We start from the raw sequence: 19,017 nt of genomic DNA on the forward strand, positions 1-19,017 counted from the left end.
AACTTGTTGTCTTTACTCATACCCATTCACAACGTCATGACATCACACGCATCAAACGTGATACCCGACATCTCCCCTTTGCTTGGAATTAAACATATCCTTGGAGATTACATTGTAAACTTATTCAACTGTCATAAACAATATGACATATCAAAATGCCAATCTTAAAACATAAATCTCTTCTTTTTCAATGGTAAACTTCCTCTTACATATCTCTTTTAACCGAGGACATATTGATTTCAAACATGTTTTAAATGTACCCTTAATGTACCTAACGTGAACACAACTGAAAGAAATATATATGCATTACAACTGAGTATGTGTTATTTCCTTAACAGGATCACTCAATAATAAAGTCTTTAAATTTCTCTGGCAGTTTGATTAGCCTCTGTGGTCTCTCATGAGGAGTCACTACACCACCTAGTGGCATACTCTGGGTATACATTTTGTTAGAAGTCATTTGCCCAGTTTTCTCTGTCTCTAATTTGACTGGTTCTGACTCTGCTTGGTTTTCCATTTCAACAGGACTGTCTTTTGCATTCTCGCTGAAGAATTTTTTCATGAACGTTGTGTTCCTTTTGTATTGTGCTCCCTTTGAATCTTCAATGGTCACGGAATTTCCCTTTCTGGACACAATGGTGTAAGGAACTTGGCTGAATGCAGTTGTCAGTTTGTCTATCTTTTCTTGTCTCACCAGAACCTGATCTCCCACATCCAGCTGTGAGTGCTTTGCCCCGCGGCGGTGGTCTGCATAAAGTTTAGCTTTACCTTTTTGCTCAGCATCATGATCAGGAAGTTTCCCCCTGATTTTCCTCTTGAAAAGCAATTCAGCAGGACTCTTCCCCGTAGTGTTATGTTCAATAGCTCTTTAGGTGGCCACATATCTGTGGAGCTCCTTTTTCCAGTCTAGGCCTTCAACCTGAGCAATCGGTATGCGTTTCAGAATAGACGCATTCTGTCTCTCCACCTCACCATTTGCTTGTGCCCACCTTGGTGTTGTCTTCACATGCTGAATGCCATTTGTCTCACAGAATTGTTGAAATTGATTAGACGTAAATTGTGGACCACAATCTGATCTGAGGGTGCACGGCAGACCGTGACGGCTAAACACCTCCTCCAAACAGTCAATGATTTTATCAGCTGTGGTAGACTTGAGTATTGCATACTCATAATAGCGGCTATAGTAATCCACTGTCACTAGTATGGACTCTCCTGTTGGCAGAGGACCTAATATGTCTGTGGCTAGATCCTGCCAAGGGCCTTCAGGTAGACAGGTCATTCTCAGAGGCTCTGGATTATCAGGTCTCATCACAAGTTGGCATGCATGGCATGACCTAACATGCCTTTCTGCGTCTTTATCCATGGCAGGCCACCATAATTTGCTTCGAAGGTTCTGTTTGGTGCCTACTATACCCAAATGTCCTTCGTGAGCTAAGTTTAAAGCTCTTGCTCTGAGCGACTGTGGTAGTAAAATGCGTGTACCTCTTAAAACCAATTGTCCAATCACACTTAACTCATTGGCAATGTGGGCATACAATTTGCATTCATCAAAACAACCAGTTTGTATGGCATGTCTGACCTTTCTTAACTCTTCATCAACTCCTGATGTTTTTTCCACAGTTTGTGTCGTGAGTGCACTTGGAGTAGCATTTACGGCCACGAATCGCACATACTCCTCAGCTCCATGCATATGTGCCTGTTTTCCTATTTTTCTACAGACCAAACGCGAAAGTGAATCTGCTATGTTTTGCTTGCCGGGGATGTGGACTACACGAAAGTCATATGGTTGTAGTCTTAACACCCATCTCTCGATGCGAGCACATGGTTTTGACCGCAGTCCATAGATAGTTTCAAGTGGCTTATGGTCAGTGACCAGGTCAAACGTTTGCCCATATATGTATGGATGGAGTCTCTCACACGCCCATACTAAGGACAACGCTTCGCGTTCCGTCTGTGAGTATCTTTGTTCACATTCAATTAAGCTGCGACTGACATAACATATGGGGACACTTTCTCCGTTTTGTTCTTTAATCAACACCGCCCCAATGCCTACCGGACTGGCATCTGCAATGACCTTGGTCGGTGCTTTCTTATCGAAGTAAGCCAGGGTTCCGGCCTCAGCTTTAAAAGTTGAAACGCCCGTTTTTGTTCAGCACCTAACTTGAATGGAGTATCCTTTTTTGTTAATCTCCTTAGTGGTTCAGTGATGGATTCAAATTGTGGGATGAAACGACTACTATATCCCACCAATCCTAAGAAGCTTCGTACTTCTGATGCGTTCTCTGGCGTTCTCTGATGCAACTTCATGCTGATATTGCTCACTGGCTGATGACACTCCGAAGATAAGTCTCTTGTATCGATATGTGCCATTATGAATGGCAAACGTGGTAATACCTCTGGACTGTGGCGTAAGCTCTAGTTGGTGGTAACCCCATTTGAGGTCAAGCTTACTAAAAATGGAGAAGCCGTTCATACTCTGAAGAAGCTCATCCACGGTTGGAATCGAGTATCGGCCTCGAATTATGGCTTTATTGGCCTGCCTCATATCCAAGTATAGCCTAATGTCTTTGTCAGGTTTAGGTACAATCACCACTGGATTTACCCATGGGGTGGCGTCAGAAACTGGTTCAATAATGTCCATCTCTAGAAGCTGCTGAATCTTACGTTCCACTGCTTCTCTCAAGTGAAATGGAGTTCTGCGTAATGGTTGAGCTATTGGTGTCACGGTGTTATCGATGTGTAAGCTTATCTGTTTGGTGTTAAGTTTTCCAACTCCCTTAAACAGAGCTGGATACTGTTCTCGAATTCGGCTTGCCACATCACTGATTGTAGCTACGTTGACCCCGACTTTCAGTACTCCTAGTTTAGTAGCGGTCTCTTTACCCAGTAGTGGCTCTCCCTTTCCTTCAATTACTGTGAATTCAGCCTTGGTGCTCCGTTTTCCACATTTTATTTCACATGTGAAACCTCCTTCTATGGGTAGGGGGTCTTTGGACGCATAAGCATATAGCTTTTTATCAGACTTGTATGAGTTGCACTCAATTCTTCTGTTTTTCAACACCTCCCATATAGCTTCATCTATGATATTGCTGGTTGCCCCGGAATCAATCAACATGTCCAACTCAACTCCACCCACAGCAAATGTATGTCTGTTTGAATCACAGTCTTTCACCACAAATGCATATTTGTTATCAGCCATTTTGTTAGTTTCTCCACTGACATATTTTGCTGTCTGTTTAGTTGCATTTTTGGTTTTGCACATTTTAGCAAAGTGATTGACGCCTTTGCATTTTCTGCATTCTTGGCCCCTTGCCGGACAGGTTGGGTCTTTGGCAAAATGATCCAGTCTACCGCATCTATAACACTGTCTTTCTCTCTTTTCTGCCCCTTGTTTTGGAATTCTCTTTTGGTATTTTCCCCCTTTTTTCACAATCCGATGTATTGATTCTTTTTCACCTTCTGGCTGAATGACATGCATGGCAGACATTTGTAACTCCACACGTTCACATCGCAGTGCAATTTCGAGTGTAAGCATTAATGTTAGTTCCGTCCTTCTTCTAACAGTTTTCTCCGGATGTAATCCGAACTGCATTTGCTCAAAACTGCATCGCGCAGCTGATTATCTCTGTCTACACCAAAATCACAGTCTTTTGCAGCTTGTCTGAGTCTCGTGACGAACTGTTGCACAGTCTCACCTTGTTTTTGCGTGATCTGATAGAAGGACTGTCTCACCAATGCCATGTTTACTCGGGGCACAAAGTACGCATTTAAAGCGGCCACAGCAGCGTCATAATCTGTCGCGGTTCCCGTGTCCTCCAATGTTGAAAATATATCTTGCAAATCTTTGCCTGTGTGAAGAAGTAACAGTGCCCTTCTCCGTTGTTTCATCGCGTCATTTGCGTCTTCTCCTAACAGCAATCCTTTTCCGTCCGCAAACAGTTCAAATGCCGACAGCCATCTCTTCCAGCGTGGTCCCAGTGTCGCGGGTTCACTGTAGCAATCGAACTTCGGCACCGATGCGGCAGAATCCATTTTCTGGTTTAAATTAACTCGCAATCAGATTTAACTTGGTAGTCATCTACTTACCAAGATACAGCCTCTGAAACAATTTTGGGTCAGCCTTGTTAAGTTTGCGACATAACTTTTGAACAAATATGGTTATAATTCAGAAAATAATCCAGTCATTTCTGTGTGGCTCAGTTCAAAGATCATCTGAGAAAATTTATTTATTTATTTTTTTTATGTAGGAATCTGGTGAACTAAATTTAAGTTTACTAGAACAAAGGGTTCAAAAGTTATAAACTTTAGAAAAGTTTAGTTTAGAGACCACTCATCTTGTGCCATGTAGGAAACTGTGATTGCTTACAGATTAAATGTCATGCCTGATCCATCTAAAGTTTCATGTCCAAACTAGTGATTTATAACACAAATCATCTTCATGATAATAAAATAGTTCATAATCATGCAGACCAGTTTTCAACCAGGGTTGGGTTTCCAAAAGTGAACTGTGGTTGCAAATTTCGTCGTTACAAATAGAGTTCAATGGGACTTACGACAATAGTTTGCTAATGATGCACACACCAAATTTGTTGAGATTAAATTACTATTAGACTCTTAAGTGATCTTGAATTTGAGCTTCACTTTTTACTTCATGTTTGTCTCTCATTTGAAATCTTACATGATTTAATGTTTCTTTTAGATCTGATGGACTTGAACAAGAGAGGAAAAACGAGAGCCAAAAAATCTGATGAAGATGATGTTTTTCTTCAGAACATCTAGTTACTCTTCATGCAAATACAAGATATTATTTAATGTAGTTTTGAATGGAAACTGGTCTCTTTGCTTCTCTTGTTCTCTTGATATGCTTTGGCTCTCGTAAGTCAGTAAAGAGAGAGATCTGTCTCATTCGCTTACATTTTTACTCAATTTTTGTACTTAATGATTGATTAAACTCATTATTCTGTTTTTTTTTTTTTTTTCCTGCTGACTCTGCTTTTTTTGTCTATGTTTTTCTTTATAACTATTCATATTTATAAGAAATAATTATGGCTAGGTTTACATGTTGTGATTGGGATTAGTGGCTTAGAATACCTTTTTTTAATGTTTTATTGTTACTAAAATTGTCATTTTTCCTTCACATTTCTGTCCATTATGCATTGTTTCAATATATTTCAATATAATTGTTTCACTATTCTATATAAAACTCATAGTGCTGTGTGTCACGTTCACTCAAGAGAGACAATACATATAGGCTAACATAACGATTCATGCTGCAATTTTAAGAAGACTGAAAGATGGATCAGCATTGGGATCCATGTTTCCCTTTATAGAATGAGTGTGCCATCCACACCACAGACAGACTGACTGCACTTATTTACATGTTCAGATTTGTCTGCATCCCATAGTGTCTATATACATGAAAAGGTGACCTTTTTATGCAAGGGGCACTTGCTGTACATGTAAACAAAATTCAAATGTATTTGCAAGACATTTTCCTGCATTTTTTTCTTATGTTCATATTAAGGTGCAAGTGTTTATAAGATCAATACAAAAAATGACAGAAATTACATACCCCATACATGTAGATTATTATTTCAGATAAACTTTATTTTCACTACTTCTTACTGAGGCTTGTTCTACGGGTATGTGCAGTCCACTTACACATTACTGCTTATTGCACTTAATGTACTTATTTTTGCACAATAAATCTTGCAAAAATGCAAATTAGACACATAGACCTTCTTAGTCACTGTGACCTTTCATCGTACACATTTAACCCAATGATTATTCAGGTAGGGTCAGGATAGTCAAATCTACCAAATCATAAAGTTCTCACCCGCCGCAGGTTGAAGCTCTTCAGGAATGACTAAGAAAACGCTCTTGTGCTTCTTTTTTTGATGCTCAGTTTGTAGTTATAAGTAAAGTCTCACAGAAGGCAATAGTAACACTTATTTTATTGGTTACAATACAAAAGCGTTAATGTCAAATAAAATAAAACTTAAAATCAGCTTCAGCTAAAAAACTTAATAATCTAGCCTTTAATCAGCAATACTGGGGATGCTGTTAAGCGTCCATCGATAGGCTATCAGGTGTCCTTCATGCTTAATGCAGAGGTGCTTCACTCCTTAGTCTTTTTATACTTCTTTTGTTCATGAACTTAATTTTCAAAACTTTTGTTCTACATAATAAACAAAGGATGTCATCAGAATGTGCGATTTTAAGCAACATATGGGCTTTAAGGAACAAAGAGGAGCTACGCATAAACTCAAGGATTTGCCATGAGTATCCTGACTCTTGCTTGATGGTCTTTACAGAGACCTGGCTCCACCATGATGTCTTACGGGGTATTAAGAGTATATCAAGAATGATACTTGAGGTAATAAGATTTTAGATAAATGTTATGAAAATGTGAAGAATGCATATGTTGCCAAGTCTAAACCTCCTTTATCAAACTGTGGTCATAACATGATTCACTTGATTCCAGATTATAGAACACTTTTAAAAAGATGAAGACAGTTTCTGTTTGATCTGATGACAGTATTTAAAGGGCTGCTTTACTTCTACAGACTGGGAACTCATTCATGAGATGGACATTGAAAGTATAACTGATTATATTAACTTTTCTGTGGACACAGATGTGGAAAAGAAAACAAACTGTATTTCCTAATAGTAAAAGTTATATAACAAATGTATGTTATGTGTTGTGTGGGATGGAAGTTGTGTACTGATCGTGTCATGATGTCCAAGACAAATTTCCCAGGAATGGGAAAATCTATCAGGAAATCTATTCTATTCTATTGTGAAAGTCTCACAGGAATGCACTATCTCTCCATGCACCAAACATTTGTGTTTCACCTCAAATTTTGTCCTTTCTTGTGTCAAATATATATAAAATGCCAATAAAAAAAAAAAAAGTTATAGAACAAATCAATAATCAATTCACTTTGTTTTTTTGTGTGCTTTAGTCTGCTGTTTTTTTAGTCTCGACCTGATGTTCTTCAGTGATGAATGAATGAGGAATGAAGGATAAACAGTTCTTTGTTCTTCAGCATCATGATGTTTCATTCAGCAGGTTCTGGATCTGTTCTGACAAAAACAAACAAGATTCATTTCCAACAGACATGATGCGAGAAGAATAATAAATATTTCAGATTTCTATTTAATACAGTTTGCCCTGGACATGTGTTGTTTACTCTGGCTTGAGATGTGTTTCCCATTGCATAACTAATAAGATGTGTGCTTTTGGTCACATGACCAGAGCCGCTGCGGTTACATAAACTACCACTTAACTGTCTGTTCACAAACCACTATTTAAAGAATAAATCCTGAAGTATACTTAGTTTCTATATGTACGCTAGCATGCATACAGTTGAATGCCTTTCTTATATTAACAGAGGAACAATCTGAGACCAACCGATAATCGGTTTTATTGATATTTTTCCCAATATTTAAGCAGTTTTCCATAATTTGTTTTGTAATATTGGATTAACTGATAAATGTCTATGCTCATCATTAGTCTTGTGAAGGTGATTTCATATCGCTGTTCACTTACCCTAGGAATGGGAATCGATTACAAAAAGAACTAATTACAAGGCAGTTGGAATAAAAATATTTGACTATTTCTGCCACAAAACCATGGTTACAGTTAGCATTACTACATTAAATCCATGGTGAATGTTGGTGATTTGTGCACTTAAAAGCTTTCTAAATCTTGTTTGTTCATGGCACAATGTTTCTCCAGGTTTCCACCTCAGCGCTGTTTGATCTGATATCTATGGTTAGTAAAAGTTTTTATCTAGATCTCGCAGTGATGCTGTAAATACTGAGGCAAATTCAAACACCTCCTCACTGGAGTCAACGCTGTGTGTAGTCACGGTGTCATGTGATCAAGTTTCATTCCGCTTCCATTTCGTTGGCCGTTTGATGTATTGCATATGCAACAGAAATGGCATCTGTGACTTCTATAGTCACACCGGCAGGAAAAGGGTAGAAATGTGCAACCATTTTGTTGCAGTGTGAAGCCCTGTATAGTGCTTTATTTCTGCTTTTACATGAGCACCACCTATTGTCAGAGTGAATTAGTGTGTTCTTTTCTTTGGTCTAAACAGACGAATCTCATGTTACCAATCAACCAACAAAATGTCCTGTCGCTCATCGTGGCTGTTAGGAAATTAAAAAATTAATAATGAATGAATGAATGACGCTTTTATATAGCACTTTTCTTATGTGTGACTGTACACCCACAGTGCTTTACAATCACATCAGGAGTCTCTCCTCATCCACCACCAGTGTTCAGCAGCTGAATGACGCGCCAGTGCGTTCACTGTAGGTGGAGAGGAGAGAGATAGAGAGCCAACAAGCACAGAAGAGACTGTGTTTCTCAGCACATAAAGATTAACTACTTACTGTGATCTCAGATTGTGGTGATGTGGTTTCTCCACTGCATGGATCTTCATGTGTGACTTCAGGTAACTTTTAATAGAGAAACTCTTTCTACAGTGATAACATGTGTACGGCTTCTCTCCGCTGTGGATCCTCTCATGTTTTTTCAGAGATGATGACTGATTGAATCTCTTGTCACAGTTTGAACACTTGTACGGTTTTTCTACAATGTGGATCATCTCATGTCTTTGCAGAGATACTAACTGAATAAATCTCATGTCACAGTGTGAACACTTGTAAGGTTTCTCTCCAGTGTGGATCCTCTCATGTGTTTTCAGATTTGATGACAGACTGAATTTCATGTCACAGTGTGAACACGTGTAAGGTTTCTCTCCAGTGTGGATCATCTCATGTGTTTTCAGAGATGATGACACACTGAATCTCTTGTCACAGTGTGAACACTTGTGAGGTTTCTCTCCAGTGTGGATCCTCTCATGTTTTTTCAGAGATGATGACACACTGAATCTCTTGTCACAGTGTGAACAGATGTACGGTTTTTCTCCAGTGTGGATCCTCTCATGTGTTTTCAGAGATGATGACCGACTGAATCTCTTGTCACAGTGTGAACACTTGTAAGGTTTTTCTCCAGTGTGGATCCTCTCATGTTTTTTCAGAGATGATGACAGACTGAATCTCTTGTCACAGTGTGAACACATGTAAGGTTTTTCTCCAGTGTGAATTCTCTGGTGCTGTTTTAAATCACTCCCTCTATTAAAAGTCTTCTCACACTCAAAGCACATGTACTCTCTCACACCAGTATGAATTTTCTGATGTCTGCGTAAACTCTCCAGCAGTGAAAAACTCTTTCCACACACAGAACATAAATGTGGCTTCTCCTTCATATGAACTGTCAGGTGTCTCTTCAGGTGTGATGACCCAAGAAATGTTCTGCTGCAGTGATCACATGTGAATGGTCTCACTCCGGTGTGGATCCTCATGTGGTATTCAAGACTATGTTTGGTTGTGAAACTCTTTCCACACTGGCCACATGTGAACGGCTTCTCTCCCGTGTGGATCTTCATGTGGCTCTTAAGGTCTGATGAATTTATGAAGCTCTTCCCGCACTGATCACATGTGAACGGCCTCTCTCCCGTGTGGATCTTCATGTGGCTCTTAAGGCATGATGATTGTATGAAGCTCTTCCCGCACTGATCACATGTGAATGGCTTCTCTCCAGTGTGGATCCTCATGTGATACTCAAGAATTCTTTTGGTTGTCAAGCTCTTCCCGCACTGATCACATGTGAACGGCTTCTCTCCAGTGTGGATCTTCATGTGTCTCTTAAGCCGTGATGATTTTATGAAGCTCTTCCCACACTGATCACATGTGAACGGCTTCTCTCCAGTGTGGATTCTCAAGTGTAATTTAAGGTCTTCTGATCGTGTGAAACTCTTTCTACATTGGTGGCATACATGCAGCTTCTCTCCAGTATAAAGTCTCAGGTGTACTATAAGGTGTCCTGATTGTTTGAAACTCTTCCCACACTGATCACGCTTGAAGGGCTTCTCTCCAGTGTGGATCCTCTTGTGATACTCAAGACATTGTTTGGTTGAGAAACTCTTTCCACACTGAGTGCAGGTTGTAGATTTTTTGGCTCTTCTTTTCTTTCTAAATGTCTTTTTAGTCTTTGTGCGACTCTGAGGTTTTTCTCCAGGTTTGACATGATGTTTCTCCTCTACTTCACTCAGTTCTTCACTCTCCTCCTTCACATCCATCAGGACTAAAATGAAAGGAGAAATCTTTAATCTTTTAGAACTTTTTTCTTCATAAATGCAGTACATTTTGATTTATAAATGTTACCATTTTTTATTCATCATTACATGCCAATTTTCACACAAGTTAAAATGTACTTAGTAAAGTTAACAGTTAGCAAACAGAAAATGTGAATGATATAGTGATTTTATTACACAAAAGAACTGTGGTCCCCTGTTAGATGGTAAAGTGTGACACCTGCTTGGTTGCCTTTACATTTAGCATTTTTTCATATTCTGACTTTCTCTGAATGTAATAGCAATGTTAATATTAAAACTAAAAGCACCAGATATTGCCATACAAATACACTGTAGAGAGATTTAAGGTCAAAACTCTTTTTGATTCATGCATTGAAAATCTTTAATTGGTTCAGCTAAATTGCCAGTGTTAAAAGACATTTAGTTCACAATTTAATTGAGATAACTGACAATTTTGCAAGTCAACATAAAATTGAGATCTGACCTGCAAAATTTTAGTGTGTTTTGTGATGGTAAGAAATGGCAAAGCACCCAAACAGATTTCATAATTTGCCATCTAACAGGGGACCAAAAGCATTGTTTAATTGAATCAATAATTATACTGTTCATCATAAAACTAAAACACCAGATATTGCCATACAAATACACAGTAGAAAGATTTTGAAGGTCAAATGATTTATGTTGATTCTTGCATTGAAAATCTTCAGTTCAGCTAAAGTGTCAGTGTTAAAAGACACTTAGTTTACATAATTTAATTGAGATAACTGACAATTTTTTCAACAAAATTTTGAGATCTGACCTCCAAAATATTTAGTGTGATGGTAAGAAATGGCAAAGCAACCAAAAAGATGTCACAATTTACCATCAAACAGAGACCAATATTCACTGTTATATTAAATTACATTAAAGTGATGACCTGCAATTGTAATTGTCATTTCTGCTTGATTTAACCCATAAACCTTAGTTTTGTTTATATAAATTGATGCATGTAGGTTGGTTCAGTTAAATACTATTTTTGGTTTTTAGTTAATTAAGGTGTTACCATTTTTGCTGTGTTATATGTCACCCTTCTGTGACCAATTCCACAGTTAAAGTGTAAATGCTGAAGTTAAGGAGCAGCAGCATGTGCATTTTATAGTTATTTCACTACACAAAAATACACTTGTAGGTTGCCTTTACATTTGTATTCTGTATATCTCTGAATGTAGCAGTTTTTTTTTTTTTTTTTGGCTCAACATGGAAACATGGCTAGTGAGTCTCTTATATGATAGGTAGGAGGAACACAGTCCAGTCCTTAATCTTTTAAAATTGGGGCAAGAAATCAAATCTCAATCTAAAAATCTCCAAAACAAAGGAAATGTCTATTGATTTTAGAAAGCAGGATTATTTTTTAATTAATAGGCAGCCAGTACAATCAGTCCAGAATTATAAATATTTTGGTGTACTTGACAATAACATTAAATGGTTTTAGTTTTGTGGTTATAAATTAACATATTTAGGTTGGTTCAAAAAGGTTTAATAATTGACTTGAAGAAAATTAGTAAAAGTGACAAGTAAAAGTGTAGTGTTGTTTTTGGCGGTCTGTTTTAATTTTAGTCTTAGTCTAGTCTGTGTCAAACGGTTTTTAGTTTTTATTAGTTTTAGCCACGTACATACTTTTTAGTCTAGTCAAGTTTCAGTCAACTAAAAGTCTGAGCATTTTAGTCTTATTTTAGTCAGAATTATCCATGACTATTTTTGTCTAGTTTTAGTTGACGAAAACTGATGACATTTGAGCTTTCTAAGCTTTAAGATGATACCTATTGTGTGTTTTTCCACGTTGGAAAACAAACATGGATGGGTCGGAGATCATTAGATACACACTGCATCCTAGAAAGAGACACGTTTTTATGTAAGTATGTTAAATCATTTCCTGTGTAATATCTTGTGAACAAAGCAATATATTATGTTGATTTTGGATTCATTTCGTAAAAATCTGCTTTAAATAATAATGTGCAGTTTCTATGTTCTGTGCGTTTTTCATGAAGTTATGAGCATGTGAAATCTACATATTTCCCTACATATTTGTCCCTTTCTGTGTCAGACATAACTTTGTTTGTTGTCGTTTTCACTAACTCACTGCAGCTGCATCTTCTAAATAATCCCGCAAGTGGGGCTTGAGGAAGAGATGTCGTCTGCGCAGCACAAAAGGACACTAGTCCCCTGTTAGATGGTAAAGTGTGACACCTGTTTGGTTGCCTTTATATTTAACAATATTCTGAAAATCTCTGAATGTAATAGTGTTCATAATAAAACTAAATCACTGGACTGATCATATACTGTAAGTAAGAAGCCACAACAGAGAATAAATTTCAAAAAGAGAATAAAAAGAAAATACTCTTCTGTAATGTCCACAACATTAGCTTTTGAACTGTTGCCATCTGGCCAACTGCATTTTCCCCCCGTTGTATTTAAAACACATTCAAATGTTTTTTCCTCAAGCAATTCAAAGTTACATTTTAATAACTGATGCTTTTGTCATTCTTTTTTCTTATTCTTTTTTTTTTTTTTGTATATTGTGATTGTTTATGCTTATTGTGATACCTGATGCCTGTGTGAACATTATATAATTATATGAAGTTGCATAATGACTTCACTGCCAGTTCACCTTTCACACACACAGCTCGATTGCAGGCTATGGAGGTCCCCTGTTGGATAGGTATATCAGAGTTGCAAGTCCCCTCTTGGTATGTTTTTTTTTTTTTTTTTTTTTTTTAAATGTGTACTTGAAGTTATATTATGAAAAAAGACCTTAAAGGTGCCCTAGAACATTCTTTCACAAGATGTAATACAAGTCTAAGGTGTCCCCAGAATGGATCTGTGAAGTTTCAGGTCAAAATGCCCTATAGATTTTTTTATTAATTTTTTTAACTGCCTATTTTGGGGCATCATTAACTATACACCGATTCAGGCTGCGGCCCCTTTAAATCTTGTGCTCCCTACCCATCGAGCTTGTGGCTGTAATAGACAGTGCATAAAAAAAGTTCACACAGCTAATATAACCCTCAAATTGATCTTTACAAAATGATTGTCATGCATACTGCATGCATGCTTCTGATCGAGTATAGTATTTATTTGATTGTTTACATTTGATTCTGAATGAGTTTGATGGTGCTCCATGGCTAAAGCTAACATTACACACTGTATAAAGAATGAAGTTGTGTTTATGCTTTATACAGACTGCAAGTGTTTAATAATGAAAATAGCGACGGCTCTTGTCTCCTTGAATACAGTAAGAAATGATGGTAACTTTAACCACATTTAACAGTACATTAGCAACATGCTAACGAAACATTTAGAAAGACAATTTACAAATATCACTAAAAATATCATGATATCATGGATCATGTCAGTTATTATTGCTCCATCTGCCATTTTTCGCTATTGTTCTTGCTTGCTTACCTAGTCTGATGATTCAGCTGTGCACAGATCCAGACGTTAATACTGGCTTGTCTAATGCCTTGATCATGGGCTGGCATATGCAAATATTGGGGGCGTTCAAATTAATGATCCTGACTGTGTTATGTTGAGATTCTGAGGTCTTTTAAACAAACAGAGGTGGGTAGTAACGAAGTAAATTTACTTTGTTTCATTTACTTGTAGTTTTTTTGGAAAATTTGTACTTTTTAGAGTAGATTTAAATGTGGGTAATTTTACTTTAACTTGAGTACATTTGTAATGAAAAATCTGTACTTTTACTTCGCTACATTTGGTGATGTTCCTCTCGTTACTTTATTTTCAATGCAATACTGTAAATAAGTAGTTTATTCTAAGCACGCTGTCTCTTTTTTCATGAACGATGCCCTATTAAGAAATGAATCACTCTTTTGAGTCGATTCTGTTCCAAGCCTTGATCAAACAAGTTGGCAAAACTGTCTAAATTGGTTGGTTCAGTTCAGTTCCTGCACGCGCTGAATCGACGGAAGCGGTTTCTCACTTGGAGTGTTATATGAAGTGGCAGTGGATCTACAGTCAATTAAAAGCAAATCTGCAAATGCATCAATTGTTTGCCAGCGACAAAGGTCTTTATTAGTTGAACTGCGTATGCTGTCTGTGAACAATTCCACAGGTAGGCTACTATTGATTTCATTCGATTTAAATTTATACAGCCAATAGCCAACATATTACAACCAAGCAGATTATTCCCTACGACCTGTTTGTATTTAAAATGAACGCCTTTGCGTTGACACAATTAACCAGTTTACACGCGCCTGCTGAAATATACATTTGATTACATTTTGGAGAACAAACAGAAGATGATCCGTCAATGTGCATTTGATCATTGTTTGTGTTCAGATGTTATGAGCGTGAGCACATCGAGTTTCTCTCTTCTTTCAAATGTAGCTGTAAACATTATTATTATACAAAGCAAAAGACTTGAAGTGATATTTGGGCTACAGATGCCAGAAATAATGCTCGTCTCTTTTGTGTTTGTTGCAAAGATGGTAATTATGATAATAATTTAAATATAGATTATATAAATATATAAGTACCTGTACTTTTACTTGAGTGCAGTTTTTGGATACTTCACCCACCTCTGTAAACATAAGTAGGAGGAAACAATGGCGTTTGAGACTCACTGTATGTCATTTCCATGTACTGAACTCTTGTTATTCAACTATGCTGAGGTAAATTCAATTTTCAATTCTAGGGCACCTTTGAAAGAAAATTTTGTGTGTCATTGTTAGTAATATAGGCGTGTATAGGTGTGTGTGTGTATAGTGGAGTTGAGTAACTGGGGCTGAGGATCATTTGTCATCAGTGGCCTGATAATATAAAGGAATGTACAACAATATAACATATTGAGACCACCATTTACATAAGTATTCAAAACAATCGATTTCTTGGTATAAAGTATGCCACTTTTAGTGCGATGTCAAGCAGTGTTAATGACGTGTGCGCGAGGCGCCGGCGTGATCACTTCAACCGCTTCCTTACACCAGTGAAAACTACTTAAAATACTCATTTTTGGTCATACATAAACTGTAAAGAGTGTAATCATATCCGTGTTCACTCACAATAAAAACAAAACATTTTATTTTGTTGAAATAAAGAAAACAGGTACCACTTTCTTCCATCTTATAGTTTCCTTTTGAACGTATTTTTGTGTGGAGAGCGTCGCAAAAAAAAAAAAAAAAAAAATCAATTAAAACAGCATGAATGTTGTTCAGCATCATGAATGAATGAAGAATAAACACCAACCTCTTTCTTCTTCAGTGCGATTCATTCTGCAGGGTTCTGGATCACTCATGTTCTCACTGTCCTTTTTAATAAACTCAGTCGCTGCAGATTTCAGCTCTTCCTGATGCTCTGATGCTCGTCTGATGGGAATATTCCTGCATTTATTGATGAACTGCTGTGGGAGGAGCTTCACTGGTGATGTGACTGCTGTGGGAGGAGCTTCACTGGTGATGAATTCCAGTGTGGGAGGAGCTTCACTGGTGATGGAGTGATGTGGGAGGAGCTTCACTGATGATGTGAGTGATGTGGGAGGAGCTTCACTGATGATGAATTCCAGTGTGGGAGGAGCTGATCAGCCAAAATCAAAAATAAGAATCAAAATTAGTTAATAAGGTTGTTTTATAATAAATGACACTAAGCATTTGCGCCGCTGCACTCATGGTACGGCAGCAAAGTTTCTTAATTATTACGCCGTATATAGTTCCTAGCCATATCTGCCTAGAAAATCACAACTATTCATTTTCTGTCAGTCTTAGTACATGATGTAACTACAGAAGTTTTAAATGGGTAAAATATTGAAACTCTTTAGTCATTTTTGAACAAGATGCTAACGGTCTAATCAGATTCAATGAACTATGCTAAGCTATGCTAAAAGTGGTACTGCCAGAACCGGAGATCGGCTGAATGGATTCGAAAACGGTAAAACTCAACTGTTTAACTCTAGGAGAGTTGGAAAAAGAGCCTATTTTCAAAAAAAAAAAAGTGTTGTATTCCTTCAAAACAACAATGGCTAGAAGAAGAGAGGGGGAAATGAGTGTTCTCATCAGCGTCCACTCACAGTCTGAGGCTAATATTACAGCAAATTAAGTTTAACATTGTGTAATACATTTAAACCCATAAAATAAGGAAATTAAAATAAAATTACTGATTATAGATCACTGTGTCAATTGTTGTCTCCATATGTATTATTATTATTAGCAATGAATGATGCATCAAATTAATGTAAACATTCTCCCAAAGCATCATACACATTCACAATGACACTATAGGAAAGTTAAATCAGTGCATTATACAAATGCAAAGCAATTAAATGCATTATAAAATGAAAGGGGGATAAACAAATAATATTGATAATAGTATATTCAAATTTAGTCCACAACATTATAAACCCAATTACACAAATTCTATAATTTTATACAATTTTAGTTAAAGAACTGAACAGACCTAATAAGAGAAACATCCGTTGCGCGAACTTCTAACTGCACAAACCATGACAAGCGTCGCGTAAAACTCACTTAAATGGACCAATACACAGAAATACATTTGCATACTCGACTCCAAACACATTTCGTTTTATATTTCATGAACTTTGACCAAATAAATAACTTTAAACATACCAACAATGGCTGGAAGACGAGAGGGAAAAAATGAGCGTCCTGCCTCATCAGCGTCCACTCGCGATCTGACGCGACGCACGCGCTCCTTAAAGGAACAGAGACACAGACAAGCATCCCGTTCGAACAAACACTGCAATCAATGGTTCCCACTCACAACATTGTGCAGGAATACAACACTCAGTCAAATTACTGACTTAACATAGCTAGAAAATATCTTTGGGAAGTTAATAATGTAATATAAAAAAATGAAGTAAAGGGTTAAGATGAGGTATGATGGTGTACTATACATTTAATACATTTAACAACATTTATAATATTAGTTAGCAAATCTTTGTTAACTATTGCTGAATTGGGAATAGCACAGGAAAATATTTGTCTTTTTCACCTCAAATCTTTTGAATCTGTTCACTAAAAACAAGATTTGTTCATTTGTTCAGGTTACGTCGTTCCTCCAGTAGGTGGCGACAAGTCTATTGTCATTCACTCTGAGAAACATTTCTAATGTTTGCATTACATCAACTCCAATGTAAATTCACACAGACACCAGCGCAAACATTCACAATAGTCATTTTTCCAGTTCTGTCTAGTTATTTTTATCGTTGTAAAGGAAACTATGGAGGACCAAACCTGCAAAAACAATGAATGAATAAATAAATAAAGAAAAGAAAAAAAAATGTTTTAAAACCCATAAATAAATAGATGAATAAATATACAAGGACATGTAAATAATAATAATAATGTGTATTTACACTTTTATTTCCTTATTTATGTATATTTTCCCCACACACTTATTTATGTATTTATGTATTTATTTATTCATTTTATTGCAGGTTTGTAGAAGCGGCGCGTTTTTGATCATCTACCGTTGGCGGCTGATGACGTCACCGCTCGCGCGTTTTTCCCTCATTCAGTTTCAGCGTCGAGTCTTGAGGGAATTTCAACACTAAAAACCAGCTCTTGGGACTGTTGGACTCTGAGAGGAGTTTTTTTGGTAAGAGAAAAACTTTCTTTTTGATGGATCTGCATAAACTGTAATAATAAAAGAATACTGGCACATGCAATCAGTAAACAACAACAAGATACGATTCTAAGTATGTCAGTAAACAACAACAAGATACGATTCTAAGTATGTCAGTAAACAACAACAAGATACGATTCTAAGTATGTCATTAAACAACAACAAGATACGATTCTAAGTATGTCATTAAACAACAACAAGATACGATTCTAAGTATGTCTACACTCCAAGGTGAAAGGATGAAGGCTCATATCCCGGGAGCAATGGCAAAAGTGAGAGGAGTTATCTCAGGAGTTCCACTGAGTATGTCAATGCAAGATGTCAAAAATGAGATTCAGGGAGGTAAAGTAGTTGAGGCTACAAGGTTAAAAACTAAAGGAGATGGAGCATTAAAAGAAACACTATCTGTGGTGGTGCAACTTGAGAAAACCCTCCCTAGCTCAGTTCAAATGGGATACATGAATTACAGCGTGAGGGAATACATCCCCAAACCACTCAGATGCTACAAATTTACATTTACAGTCTAAGTACTTTTGAATTTATTTTCATTTATAAAAAAAAAAAAATTTAGAACATTTTTAGAAGTACTTATAAATCTTGAAATCTAGGAGCCACTAGCTTAAGAAAAAAGGGCAACACCATCAAAGTCCTCAGAATGAATCTCCAGGGATCATTTGTGTCTGTAGCGTGGCAAAAACTTACTGAACTTTTAATACTGAACAGCAAAACAGCCTTAAAAAATAAAATACAGTAAAAGTCAGTTTGTGTTGTTACTTTTCAGTCATTTTGCCAGTCAGAGTTGACAAGCTCTCTGAAGAGAAACACCACGAGGGGTTCAGGCTGATGCTTCCAGATTTCCATCTGATGTGTGACTTTGGTGTTTGGAGCCATCAGGTTGATTCCTGGAATGAATGTGTAAGCACAACAACAACAACAATATACGTTATTTTTAGACCGGTGTTTGCAGATTTTACCCAAACTCTTAAACTTTATTTAAGTTTGTTGGAGTTGTAGAAGCATGGTGGCGTGTCTAATTAAACACATGTTCCTGAACTCAATAACAGAAATAAATGACACAAAAGGACTTGACATGAAGTTCATGGAACAGATTCACAAGATGTAAGTGGTCGAGACGTGTTGAGAGAAGGACAAGATGAACAGGATCAACAGGATGCTCAGGAAGTTGCTACCAGGGCTGGATAGGGTACGA

At 37.1% G+C, this 19,017-nt stretch overlaps 1 protein-coding gene and 1 pseudogene across 3 annotated transcripts; one reads left to right on the forward strand and one right to left on the reverse strand.

Moving 5' to 3' along the window:
* Positions 1-19,017, forward strand: part of LOC137016995 (zinc finger protein 721-like) — a 186,381-nt pseudogene that overhangs the window by 91,889 nt on the left and 75,475 nt on the right.
* Positions 5,659-16,844, reverse strand: LOC137016987 (zinc finger protein 271-like). 3 transcript variants are annotated; one of them, XM_067380860.1, is made up of 4 exons: positions 16,790-16,844; positions 15,414-15,740; positions 8,407-10,162; positions 5,659-7,086 (listed from the first exon to the last, which is right to left on the reverse strand). In XM_067380860.1, exons 2-4 carry the CDS (start codon positions 15,460-15,462, stop codon positions 7,062-7,064), a joined length of 1,830 nt encoding a protein of 609 aa, XP_067236961.1. In that variant the 5' UTR covers positions 15,463-15,740; positions 16,790-16,844; the 3' UTR covers positions 5,659-7,061. The 3 variants fall into 3 exon arrangements, with proteins under 3 accessions (XP_067236961.1, XP_067236959.1, XP_067236960.1); XM_067380858.1 differs by lacking the exon at positions 16,790-16,844 and having other exon boundaries at positions 5,659-7,081; positions 15,414-15,586; XM_067380859.1 differs by lacking the exons at positions 15,414-15,740; positions 16,790-16,844 and adding an exon at positions 14,705-14,771.

Source organism: Chanodichthys erythropterus, chromosome 3, assembly GCF_024489055.1.
Source record: "Chanodichthys erythropterus isolate Z2021 chromosome 3, ASM2448905v1, whole genome shotgun sequence".
Classification (NCBI taxonomy): Eukaryota; Metazoa; Chordata; class Actinopteri; order Cypriniformes; family Xenocyprididae; genus Chanodichthys; species Chanodichthys erythropterus.